A 13,560-nucleotide genomic window follows, 5' to 3' on the forward strand; every position below is an offset into this window, starting at 1 on the left:
TAATACACTGAAACCACAGCTCCCTTTTCACATCCAGGCCCCACAAAACTTTCCTTGGTTTACCCCAGACACTTCACATTCCCTGGTTCAATCATCATTGACATTAGGGAGAAAAGTATGCTTCCCACGTATTCCCTGCGTGTCATAGAAGGCAACTAAAAGGGGAGGGAGTGGGGGCTGGAAATTCTTCCCTCATGTTTTATTTCCCAAATGAAGGAATGGAGGGGTAGGGCCAGGTGAGGATATTCCCTAGAGTTCTGTTCTTAACGCTACCTCGCTAATGCGGGGAAATGGCAAATAGTATGAAAAAAATTATATTGGATAAGGTCACACCCTCCAGTTACATTGAATGGACAGTCTCTTCTACTGGACAAAACACCAACATTCTAGGCATCAAGTATGACATGACATCACTTGCCACACTAGTAACAAACACAAAAGCAACATGCAAACTAATTATTCTTACAGCACTATCGAGCACTAGATTTGGACTAGAAAATAATCCTTCATGTTATGCAGACAATTCATCTGCACAGCTTTCTACTGTGCCTCACCTGTTTGGTCTATCATCCTCTCTAAAACAGGTATAACAGAATAGTGCACTCAGAACAATTGCTTGTTGTCTAGCAACTACAAACACTCAACACCTCACAATGAACCAAAGATCATTCCTATGCAGACCCACTTCAAAATGTTTGGATCCCAGTTCTGTGAAACAGCACTAGACCCCTTCCTCACAAACTTACCACCAACCCTCAAATATGATTAAAAAACTTCCCACCCTAACCATTCTATAACTAACCAGCAACCCCGTTGTAGAGATAAAAAAAAGCTAGACCATGCTTCACACTTCTTTCACCACTCATGAATCCCACCACCCCACCAAATATATCCTGACAAAATACATACATACTGAAATAACTTGATAAGCCCTAAACAACCAACCTCCCAGTTTGGTTTTAAAATACAGCTCCCCAGACATACACCTGTCAGAAATCCCACTCCCGAGACAAACTTGAGTCACACTCTCCTGCTTATACTCTGTGCTTAACCCATCACAGCAAACAGTTTCAAAATGTCCCGGAATCTTTCATGCCCATGATTCAGCTACCATAAAGAAGACACTGAGCACCTGCTTCTCAATTGCCTTGCACATAGATGCACTAACATCACAACACTATGACCTGTGGTCCTGGCTGGTGTGCATGGCCTGCCCATTCACTGTTGCATGGGCCTCCTTACAAGGATATAAGGCACCTCCTGGGGCAAAAAGTAAACAAGATAATGTCTATCTATCTATCTGTACCTCCAATTCCTGTTAAATGGAACTCCCTCTAGGGGATGGCCAAGTCAATTGAGTCTATATAATTAGTGAACTCCAGTGCTGCTTCTTATCCTTTAGTGCCTCACCCTTAACAGGCCACTGGCAGAGGGCAACTCTTGCACAGTGTTTGCAGAGATTCCTATTTGATTTTCCTTCTGACTGCTTCTACCTAATACTCCAGCCTTATGTTCCCACCCATTACAAATTCCTAATGTCATTGATTCATAATCTTTTTCATATTCTGCTTTGATTAATGAATTGTGGACCATAATTATTAGTGGGTTATTTTTCTTTTAGGAGTGTGATGAGTGAATCTGCAAGTAGTACTCTTGAAGATTCCAGATGCTCTGTTAATGCCAGTCTTAATGGTAGCATGAACAGCCTGACCCCACAGTCATCCCCTCATCAGTGTGAAGTCACAGCATCTCCCATTCAAGGTTTGACACATAAGGCACCCACAGCAACGGATGATCTGGACACTACACTTGGCAGCCTGAAAATAAGCACTCCATTAAAAGTTGATGCAAGGAATCGCTCCAGTACTCCATTTTCTCCAAAGCTTCTGTTTTCTGAAAAACCGGGGTATAACCCTAAACTTAATGACACTTACTGCAGTCAGAGGAGTGGTACAAATTCTTCACGACTGTCTGCTAAAAATATCACACAGTCATCATGGGTTGCTGGAGGTTACTGGGGCCACCCCCTTAGCTCATCAAGAGAATTTTCACAGCATGTAATACCATCTTTAGGGTCTGTTCATGCGGGTCAACCATCAGTGTACCCATTGTCCCGATCATCTAGTCAGAGTTCAGGGTTTGTTTCACAGAGTAGTGGTCCACCACCATACAGGGTACATGGACCATGTAGTTTACCAAATTCACGCCATGGCTCTAATTGTGGGGACTTGGACCGAGGTTCATTGCTGTCTGAGCCCACTTATAAAACATGGGGTTATGCACCATCAGTTTATCCATCTGACTCGGCATCCCAGTATAGTTATAGCCGATGCCAGGGACAAGCAAAGGGTGATGCTCAAAGTCTGTATAGTTGTGCATCCGTCTTAGACTGCTCCTTGCAAAGGACACCATCTCCAACAGCCAGTAACTCTTATTTATACCACACTGCCCTTGGAAACCTTAGCGAAAACTCAAGCAACACAAGCAGCCATAGAAACACAACTAAAGTACAAGCAACAGACACATCTGTTTTGGAGTTGAAGAAGAGAAAACCAAAAGAACAATTGACCCAGAGTTATCGTAATCCATGGATTGCATTTTTTCTTGGGATGAGTATTGCTGCTAATGGTTTCCTTGCTGTTATCCTTTACTTACATACAGATATACAAACCCTTATTGGTAGTTGATTAGACTAAAGCACTTAGGTTTGATACGTATTTACAAATTGTGGTTTTCCCTGCCATTGTATACTGTAGCATTATGAATTCTTTGAATAAATCTGTGTAATCATTAGAAAGTATTTATACAGTGATTGCCAATTCATCCTGTATACTTTGTGAAGTTTTGTAAATTTTGTATATTTTTCTTTTCTTAAAAGACAAAATGTCCTTTTGAATTAGTACAAAAGTAAAGCAAAACACAGCCTTAGTATGTAAGATTAGGGTCTGTTCTTGAAAGTTTGTCAAGTGAAATGCAAGCATAACTCAGAATTTTCAGTGTTGAGTATTTCTTGCATTTACAGCCATTCCATTTTCCTTATTGTATTTGTGTAATGTACAACTGTGATAGTGTTTAATGGTAGAGTTTTATGTAATGGATGGGACCAGACAATAGCAGGGAATTTTGAGCAGTAACCAGTGACTTATAATGGTTCTTTTTCGTTTGTTGATGCATAGTTATCACCTAAACAGAAAATATTGTTTTGGAATTGTTATATATTCAGTATTCATTAATATGAGTTCTCTGTGTGTAACTTACTGTAATTGTCATTAATTGATAATGAGAAAACATTTCGTGGGAATTGGATCCCCCTAACTGCTTCTGTCTTAGTGAGGTAAATGTAGAAACGGTTGAACCCAGTGTTATTTGCATGTATGCACTCCCTTGCAATCTTATATAATGCACTTCAAACAGAACCTACCCTCCACAACAAACCCTTGAATGCATCATATACCTTCCTTCCATGGTATTAAGGCCCTAAAACTCCAATCTTTCATGCTATTCTTGTATCATCTTTTCCACCTTCCACTCTTCACTCATTGATCCTTTCACTGAATCATTCTCCACTCATTCTCTCTACAAAGTATGTCCAAACCATTACAACACACCATGGTCAGCTCTCAGTCATTATTTATTTTATTTATTTATTTATTATACTTTGTCGCTGTCTCCCACATTAGCGAGATAGCCCCAGGAAACAGACGAAAGAATGGCCCAACCCACCCACATACACATGTATATACATACACGTCCACACACGCACATATACATACCTATACATTCCAACGTATACATATATATACATACATGTGTACGTGTAGGAAGAGAGGAAAGTGATTGGTTCTCAGTGAATGTAGGTTTGCGGCAGGGGTGTGTGATGTCTCCATGGTTGTTTGATTTGTTTATGGATGGGGTTGTTTGGGAGGTGAATGCAAGAGTTTTGGAAAGAGGGGCAAGTATGAAGTCTGTTGGGGATGAGAGAGCTTGGGAAGTGAGTCAGTTGTTGTTCGCTGATGATACAGCGCTGGTGGCTGATTCATGTGAGAAAGTGCAGAAGCTGGTGACTGAGTTTGGTAAAGTGTGTGAAAGAAGAAAGTTAAGAGTAAATGTGAATAAGAGCAAGGTAATTAGGTACAGTAGGGTTGAGGGTCAAGTCAATTGGGAGGTAAGTTTGAATGGAGAAAAACTGGAGGAAGTAAAGTGTTTTAGATATCTGGGAGTGGATCTGGCAGCGGATGGAACCATGGAAGCGGAAATGGATCATAGGGTGGGGGAGGGGGCGAAAATCCTGGGAGCCTTGAAGAATGTGTGGAGGTCGAGAACATTATCTCGGAAAGCAAAAATGGGTATGTTTGAAGGAATAGTGGTTCCAACAATGTTGTATGGTTGCGAGGCGTGGGCTATGGATAGAGTTGTGCGCAGGAGGGTGGATGTGCTGGAAATGAGATGTTTGAGGACAATGTGTGGTGTGAGGTGGTTTGATCGAGTAAGTAACGTAAGGGTAAGAGAGATGTGTGGAAATAAAAAGAGCATGGTTGAGAGAGCAGAAGAGGGTGTTTTGAAATGGTTTGGGCACATGGAGAGAATGAGTGAGGGAAGATTGACCAAGAGGATATATGTGTCGGAGGTGGAGGGAACGAGGAGAAGTGGGAGACCAAATTGGAGGTGGAAAGATGGAGTGAAAAAGATTTTGTGTGATCGGGGCCTGAACATGCAGGAGGGTGAAAGGAGGGCAAGGAATAGAGTGAATTGGATCGATGTGGTATACCACAGTTGACGTGCTGTCAGTGGATTGAATCAGGGCATGTGAAGTGTCTGGGGTAAACCATGGAAAGCTGTGTAGGTATGTATATTTGCGTGTGTGGACGTATGTATATACATGTGTATGGGTGTGGGTAGGGCCATTTCTTTCGTCTGTTTCCTTGCGCTACCTCGCAAACGCAGGAGACAGCGACAAAGAAAAAAAAAACATACACAGACATATACATATATACACATGTACATAATTCATACTTGCTGCCTTTATTCATTCCCGTTGCCACCACGCCACACATGAAATGACAATCCCCTCCCCCCTGCATACGCACGAGATAGCACTAGAAAAAGACTACACAGGCCACATTCGTTCACACTCAGTCTCTAGCTGTCATGTATAATGTGCCAAAACCTTAACTCCCTTTCCACATCCAGGCCCCACAAAACTTTCCATGATGTACCCCAGATGCTTCACATGCCCTGGTTCAATCCGTTGACAGCACGTTGACCCCGGTATACCACATCATTCCAGTTCACTCTATTCCTTGCATGCCTTTCACCCTCTTGTATGTTCAAGCCCCGATCTCTCAAAATCTTTTTCACTCCATCTATTCACCTCCAATTTGGTCTTCCACTTCTCATTCCCTCCACCTCTGACACATATATCCTCTTGGTCAATCTTTCCTCACTAATTCTCACCATGTGACTAAACCATTTCAAAACACCCTCTTCTGCTGTCTCAACCACACTCTTTTTATTACCACACTCTTACCCTTACATTACTTACTCGATCAAACCACCTCACACCACATATTGTCCTCAAACATCTCATTTCCAGCACATCCACCCTCCTCCACACAACTCTTTCAATAGCCCATCCCTCGCATCCATATAACATTGTTGGAACCCCTGTTTCTTCAAACATACCCATTGTTGCTTTCCGGGATAATGTTCTCGTCTTCCACACATTTTTCAACACCCAGAACTTTCACCCCGTCCCCCACCCTGTGACTCACTTCCACTATCATGGTTCCATCCGCTGCCAAATCCACTCCCAGATATCTAAAACACTTCACTTCCTCCAGTCTTTCTCCATTCAAACTTACCTCCCAATTGACTTGTCCCTCAACCCTACTGTACCTAGTAACCTTGCTCTTATTCACCTTTACTCTCAAGCTTTTTTCTTTCACACACTACCTAACTCAGTCACCACCTTCTGTAGTTTCTCACCCGAATCAGCCACTAGCGCTGTATCATCAGGGAACAACTGACTCACTTCCCAAGCTCTCTCATCCACAACAGACTGCATACTTGCCCCCTCCCCAAAACTCTTGCATTCACCTCCCTAACAACCCCATCCATAAACAAATTAAACAACCATGGAGGCAACACGCACCCTTCCGCAAACCGACATTCACTGAGAACAAGTCACTTTCCTCTCTTCCTACTCGTACACATGCCTTACATCCTCGATAAAAACTTTTCACTGCTTCTAACAACTTGCCTCCCACACCATATATTCTTAATACCTTCCACAGAGCATCTCTATCAACTCTATCATATGCCTAAATGCTATATACAAATCCATTTGGTTTTGTAAGTATTTCTCACATACATTCTTCAAAGAAAACACCTGATCCACACATCCTCTCTCACTTCTGAAACCACTCTGCTCTTCCCCAATCTGATGCTCTTTACATGCCTTCACCTTCTCAATCAATACCCTCCTACATAATTTCCCAGGAATACTCAATAAACTTTTTTTTTTTTTTTTTTTTTTTTTTTTTTTTTTTTTGCCGCTGTCTCCCATGTTTGCAAGGTAGCGCAAGGAAAGAGACGAAAGAAATGGCCCAACCCACCCCCATACACATGTATATACATACACGTCCACACACGCAAATATACATACACAGCTTTCCATGGTTTACCCCAGACGCTTCACATGCCCCGATTCAATCCACTGACAGCACGTCAACCCCGGTATACCACATCGATCCAATTCACTCTATTCCTTGCCCTCCTTTCACCCTCCTGCATGTTCAGGCCCCGATCACACAAAATCTTTTTCACTCCATCTTTCCACCTCCAATTTGGTCTCCCACTTCTCCTCGTTCCCTCCACCTCCGACACATATATCCTCTTGGTCAATCTTTCCTCACTCATTCTCTCCATGTGCCCAAACCATTTCAAAACACCCTCTTCTGCTCTCTCAACCAAGCTCTTTTTATTTCCACACATCTCTCTTACCCTTACGTTACTTACTCGATCAAACCACCTCACACCACACATTGTCCTCAAACATCTCATTTCCAGCACATCCACCCTCCTGCGCACAACTCTATCCATAGCCCACGCCTCGCAACCATACAACATTGTTGGAACCAGTGTTCCTTCAAACATGCCCATTTTTGCTTTCCGAGATAATGTTCTCGACTTCCACACATTCTTCAAGGCTCCCAGGATTTTCGCCCCCTCCCCCACCCTATGATCCACATCCGGCTCCATCCGCTGCCAGATCCACTCCCAGATATCTAAAACACTTTACTTCCTCCAGTTTTTCTCCATTCAAACTTACTTTCCAATTGACTTGACCCTCAACCCTCAATAAACTTATATCACTGTAATTTGAGCACTTACCTTTATCCCCTTTACCTTTGTACAAAGGCACTGCATACATTCCGCCAATCCTCAGGCACCTCACCATGAGTCATACATACATTAAATATCCTTACCAACCAGTCAACAACAACAGTCACCCCCTTTTTTAATAAATTCCACTGCAATACCATCCAAACCTGCTACCTTGCCGACTTTCATCTTATGTAAAGCTTTTACTACCTCTTCTCTGTTTACCAAATCATTCTCCTTAACCCTCTCACTTCGCTGACCACCTTGACCAAAACACCTATATCTGCCACTTTATCGTCAAACACATTCAACGAGCCTTCAAAATACTCACTCCATCTCACCTCACCACTACTTGTTATCCCCTCCCCATTAGCCCCCTTCACCGATGTTCCCATTTGTTCTCGTCTTACGCACTTTATTTACCTCCTTCCAAAACATCCTTTTATTCTCCCTAAGATTTAATGATACTCTTTCACCCCAACTTTCATTTGCCCTTTTTTCACCTCTTGCACCTTTCTCTTGACCTCCTGCCTCTTTCTTTTATACATCTCCCAGTCATTTGCACTGTTTCCCAGCAAAATTCATCCAAATGCCTCTCTCTTCTCTTTCACTAATAATCTTACTTCTTCATCCCACCACTCACTACCCTTTCTAATCTGCCCGCCTCCCATGCTTCTCATGCCACAAGCATCTTTGGCACAAGCCATCACTGCATCCCTAAATACATCCCATTCCTCCCCCACTCCCCTAACATCCTTTGCTCTCAATATTTTCCATTCTGTACTCAGTTCCTTCTGGTACTTGCTCACACAAGTCTCCTTCCCAAGCTCACTTACTCTCACCACTCTCTTCACCCCAACATTCTCTCTTCTTTTCTGAAAACCCCTACAAATCTTCACCTTCACATCCACAAGATAATGATCAGTTGCACCTCTCAGCTTATTAACATCCAAAAGTCTCTCTTTCGTGCGCCTATCAATTAACAAGTAATCCAATAATGCGCTCTGGCCATCTCTCCTACTTACATACGTATACTTATGTATATCTCTTTTTTTAAACCGGGTGTTCCCATTCACCAGTCCTTTTTTAGTATATAAATCTACTAGCTCCTCACCAATTCCATTTACAACACTGAACACCCCATGTACACCAATTATTCCCTCAACTGCCACATTACTCACCTTTGCATTCAAATCACCCAACACTATAACCTGGTCTCGTGCGTCAAAACTAGTAACACGCTCACTCAGCTGCTTCCAAAACACTTGCCTCTCATGATCTTTCTTCTCATGCCAAGGTGCATATGCACCGATAATCACCCCTCTCTCTCCTTCCACTTTCAGTTTTATCCATATCTGTCTAGAGTTTACTTTCTTACACTCTCACACACTCCCACCACTCCTGTTTCAGGAGTAGTGCTACTCCTTCCCTTGCTGTTGTCCTCTCACCAACCCATGACTTTACTCCAAAAGCATTCCCAAACCACTCTTCCCCTTTACCCTTGAGCTTCGTTTCACTCAGAACCAAAACATCCAGGTTCCTTTCCTCAAACATACTACCTATCTCTCCTTTTTCTCATCTTGATTACATCCACACACATTTAGACACCCCAGTCTGAGCCTTCGAGGAGGATGAGCACTCCCTGCATGACTCCTTCTTCTGTTTCCCCTTTTAGAAAGTTAAAATACAAGGAGGGGAGTGTTTCTAGCCCCCGCTGCTGTCCCCTTTAGTTGCCTTCTACGACGCGTGAGGAATGCGTGGGAAGTATTCTTTCTCCCCAGGGATAGAGGAGAACTGTCATACTGTGCTTTTTACCACTCTTGCCTCTCACAGTTTCATACCTTGTGATCATCCTGCCTTACAGCATTTCTTTTCTAATGCATCCTTGCTCTCTTGCATTAATGGCCCATGACCCATTCTCATAACACTCTCAGGACTACTCTACCCACAAACATACCAATCTGTGTCTTACCAGACACTGACTTCTTCCACAGAGTGCACTCTGAACCTTACCCCCATCTCACTCTTAAAACTCATTTCAGCCCCACATGTTTTGATGTACTGCCAAGTCCACTGCCAGGTACCTAACTCCTCCCAATTCAAACTTATTCTCTAAACATGTCTCATTTCCCCAGTTGCACTTCATTACTTTAACTTTTTTCTCATCTTTCTCCATTCACACACACTCCAAAACTGTCCAACTTCATTTCTCTAGAGTCTGCCACAAGAGCTGTTATCTGAATGCATCATCTGGTTCATCTGCCACCAAAGCTGTGGTATCTGAATCCATCAACTGATTCACCTTCCATGCCCTTCACTCTCAATATACTATAGAACGACCCTTTGCGTTCTTTTCCCTTACCACCCCGTTCATAAACATTAATCAACCATCATGACATTGCCTGTCCTTGACGTAGACCACACTCACACACAGCCTCTCACGCTTCTCCCTTTCTACTTGTGCACGTCTTACTCCTTTGGTAGAAACTCTTCTTTGCGTTTAGAAAATTGTGATGAAAAATTGTATTCATGTTTGGGTTATCAGGCAATGAAGTTGAGAATTGATTCTATTCGGGAAAAGTAGCTGTTGGATGTTGAGTATTGTGACAGAAATGAGGATTACTACAAAAAAGGAAGAATAGTTAGAGATCCAAGGGTTAAATGGAAACAAGAGAGAAGTTTGTTAATGGGTTTTTGGAAATGTCCCACGTTTTAGGAACAGCACCAACACTCAATGTAATTATAGAGGCATTACCTTTTGTATTTAAGTATGTCCTTTTCTACTGCAGCTGTAGGAGAGTAAACTCATTTATTGCTGTTAACTTGTCTAGCAAAACTGTTATGTTACAGTGGATCTTTAGATTCGGCGAAGGTCCAGAAAACTAGTGGTTGAAAGGCTTGCAAGGAAACTGTTTTTTCCATTTGGTAATTAAGAGGACCAAGACCATTAACTGGATCCATTACCATTAAGATGGCTGAAACTAGTGTATACAGCCGTACAGTATATTCTTAATTTTCCTGGTTACATACATTGTGAATATGTGAACTAAGTCTTCCTCAAAGACATGGTAATATATTTGATTAGCCCATGTAGTGAACAGGTGATTTGTAATGTAGACATCGGGTTATGATGGTTCCTTGTTGTAACTTTATGACGGGAAAGTTGGATATTTATTTGATACCCTTTGCACTCATTACTTTTTACTAGACTATCAGCACAAGGTCAACATGTTTAACACAGATTTAATGAGGCTTGTGTTCTACTAAAGTAAGAAGTGATAAAGTTCTCAGATTCATATTTTGTTCCTCTCTGAGGTCCTTTTGGTACAGTTTTCTTAATAAATTTTTCAGTTACCTCGCATATAATAATCATTGCAGTGGATTTCTTTTGTACATACTTTTCTATTTCTATTTAATTTTTTAATGTATCTTTGCCAATTTACTTTTTTAAAGTCCATTTGCAGTGAATGTTGGTTATGAAGGAATGGTTTTAAGAATTTTTGTGTATCCCTTTATTGTCTGGTGTTAAAAGTGAACAATTTCAAACCATATTTATGTTAAAACATTTCATGCCACTCATAATTGTTGGCATGGAATATTGTTCAATATTTTTAATGGTAAATGACTAATATACCATCTCATCATAATAAAATTTGCCTGTATAAAAACTTATATTTTAATTAATGTAGAATTTTTGTGTAAACTACAGTATGTGCACATATGCAAATATAAGACATTTTGATAGGGTTACTGCCAATGTTTGTAATATTGATTTTTATTAAAGGAGAAATTAACTGTCACATGATTAAAGTGCTCACCTAATCACATTCACCACAGTGCAGAATTTTGGTCCAAATGAACCTAATACCTTTGCCAAAACAGTTTGCTCACTGAATACCAAATTTTTCTCAAAATTCAAGATATTTTATTATTTTTTTTTCATTATACTTTGTTGCTGTCTCCTGTGTCAGCGAGGTAGTGCAAGGAAACAGACGAAAGAATGGCCCAACCCACCCATATACACGTATTTGCACATGCCCACACACGCACATATAAATACTTATACATTTCAACGTTTACATACACATATATACACATGTACATATTCATACTTGCTGCCTCATCCATTCCCGTTGCCACCCTACCACACATGAAACAGCATCCCCTCCTCTCGTGCGCACTCAAAGTAGTGCTAGGAAAAGACAAAAGGCCACATTCATTCACACAGTCTCTAGCTGTCATGTGTAATGCACTGAAACCACAGCTCCCTTTCCACATCTAGGCCCGCACAGAACTTTACATGGTTTACCCTAGATGCTTCACATACCCTGGTTCAATCCATTGACAGCACGTCTACCCAGGTATACCACATCATTCCAGTTCACTCTATTCCTTGCATACCTTTCACCCTCTTGTATGTTCAGGCCCTGATTGCTCAGAATCTTTTTCATTCCATCCTTCCACCTCCAGTTTGGTCTTCCATTTCTCATTCCCTCTGACACATATATCCTCTTTGTCAATCTTTCCTCACTTATTCTTACCATGTGACCAAACCATTTCAATACACCCTCTTCTGCTCTCTCGACTGCACTCTATATATTATCACATCTCTTGCCCTTTCATTACATACTCGATCAAACCACCTCACACTACATATTGTCCTCAGACATTTAATTTCCAACACATCCTCCCTTCTCCACACAGCCCATGCTTCGCAACCATATTACATTATTGGAACCGCTATTCCTTCAAACATACCCATTTTTGCTCCGAGATAATGTTCTCGCCTTCCCCACATTCTTCAGTGCTCCTAGAACCTTCTCCCCCTCCCCCACCCTGTGCCTCACTTCTGCTTCCATGGTTCCATCTGCTGCCAAATCCACTCCCAGATATCTAAAACTTCACTCCCTCCAGTTTTTCTCTTTTCAAACTTACCTCCCAGTTGACTTGTCCTTCAACCCTACAGAACCTAATAACCTTGAAATATATATTCATACTTGGAGCCATGGAAGCAGAAGTAAGCCACAGGGTGGGGGAGGGGGCGAAAGTTCTGGGAGCGCTGAAGAATGCATGGAAGGCTAGAACGTTATCTAGGAGCAAAAATGGGTATGTTTGAAGGAATAGTGGTTCCAACAATGTTACATGGTTGTGAGTTGTGGGCTATAGATAGGGTTGTGCAGAGGAGGGTGGATGTGTTGGAAATGAAATGTTTGAGGACTATGTGGTGTGAGGTGGTTTAATAGAGTAAGTAATGAAAGGGTAAGAGAGATGTGTGATAATATAAAGAGTGCAGTGGAGAGAGCAGAGGAGGGTGTATTGAAATGGTTTGGTCACATAGAAAGAATAAGTAGGGAAAGATTGACAAAGAGGTAGAGAGAATGAGGAGAAGTGGGAGACCAAATTGGAGGTGGAGGATGGAATGAAAAGGATTTTGAGCGATCGGGGCATAAACATAAAGGAAGGTGAAAAGTGTGCAAGGAATAGAGTGAACATTGGAACAATGTGGTGTACCTGGGTCTACGTGCTGTCAATGGATTGAACCAGGCTATGTGAAGCATCGGGGGTAAACCATAGAAAGATGGGGCCTGGATGTAGAAAGGAAGCTATGTTTTCGATGCATCACACGACAGCTAGAGACTGAGTGTGAACGAATGTGGCCTTTGTTGTCTTTTCCTAGCACTATCTCGCTGGAGTGGAGGAGGAAAGGAATGCTATTTCATGTGTGGCAGGATGGCGACGGGAATGGAAGAAGGCAGCAAGTATGAATATGCACATATGTTTATATGTATGTCTTTGTATGTATACTTTGAAATGCATAGGTATGTATATGTGTGTGTGTGGACATTTATTATGTATGTGTGTGTGTGGTGGCCATTCTTATGTCTGTTTCCTTGCACTACCTTGCAGACGCAGGAGACGGCGATTAAGTATAATAAAAAAATAAAAGACTACTTGCTCGTCTTCATTCATTTCCAATGCCACCACAACCACATAGGAAACAGCATTGCCACCCCCAGCGATAGCGCAAGGAAACAGACAGAGAAAGGCCACACCTGCTCACACTTATTCTTTAGCTCTCATGTGTAATGCACCGAAACCACAGCTTCCTATCCACATCCACGCCCCACAGACCTTTCCATGGTTTGCCCTGGATCAATTCACTGACAGCATGTTCCT

At 41.9% G+C, this 13,560-nt stretch overlaps 1 protein-coding gene across 1 annotated transcript in view; it reads left to right on the forward strand.

Annotated features, from left to right (window-relative positions):
• LOC139756778 (uncharacterized) overlaps nt 1-11,178 on the forward strand; it is a 53,841-nt gene extending 42,663 nt beyond the window's left edge. Inside the window, exon 8 of the mRNA XM_071676559.1 lies at nt 1,622-11,178. Coding sequence (XP_071532660.1) covers nt 1,622-2,687 — 1,066 coding nt within the window. The 3' untranslated portion in view covers nt 2,688-11,178. The remainder of the gene's footprint in view (nt 1-1,621) is intronic.
• The last annotated feature ends 2,382 nt before the right edge of the window (nt 11,179-13,560 follow it).

Source organism: Panulirus ornatus, chromosome 23 (assembly GCF_036320965.1).
Source record: "Panulirus ornatus isolate Po-2019 chromosome 23, ASM3632096v1, whole genome shotgun sequence".
Classification (NCBI taxonomy): domain Eukaryota; kingdom Metazoa; phylum Arthropoda; class Malacostraca; order Decapoda; family Palinuridae; genus Panulirus; species Panulirus ornatus.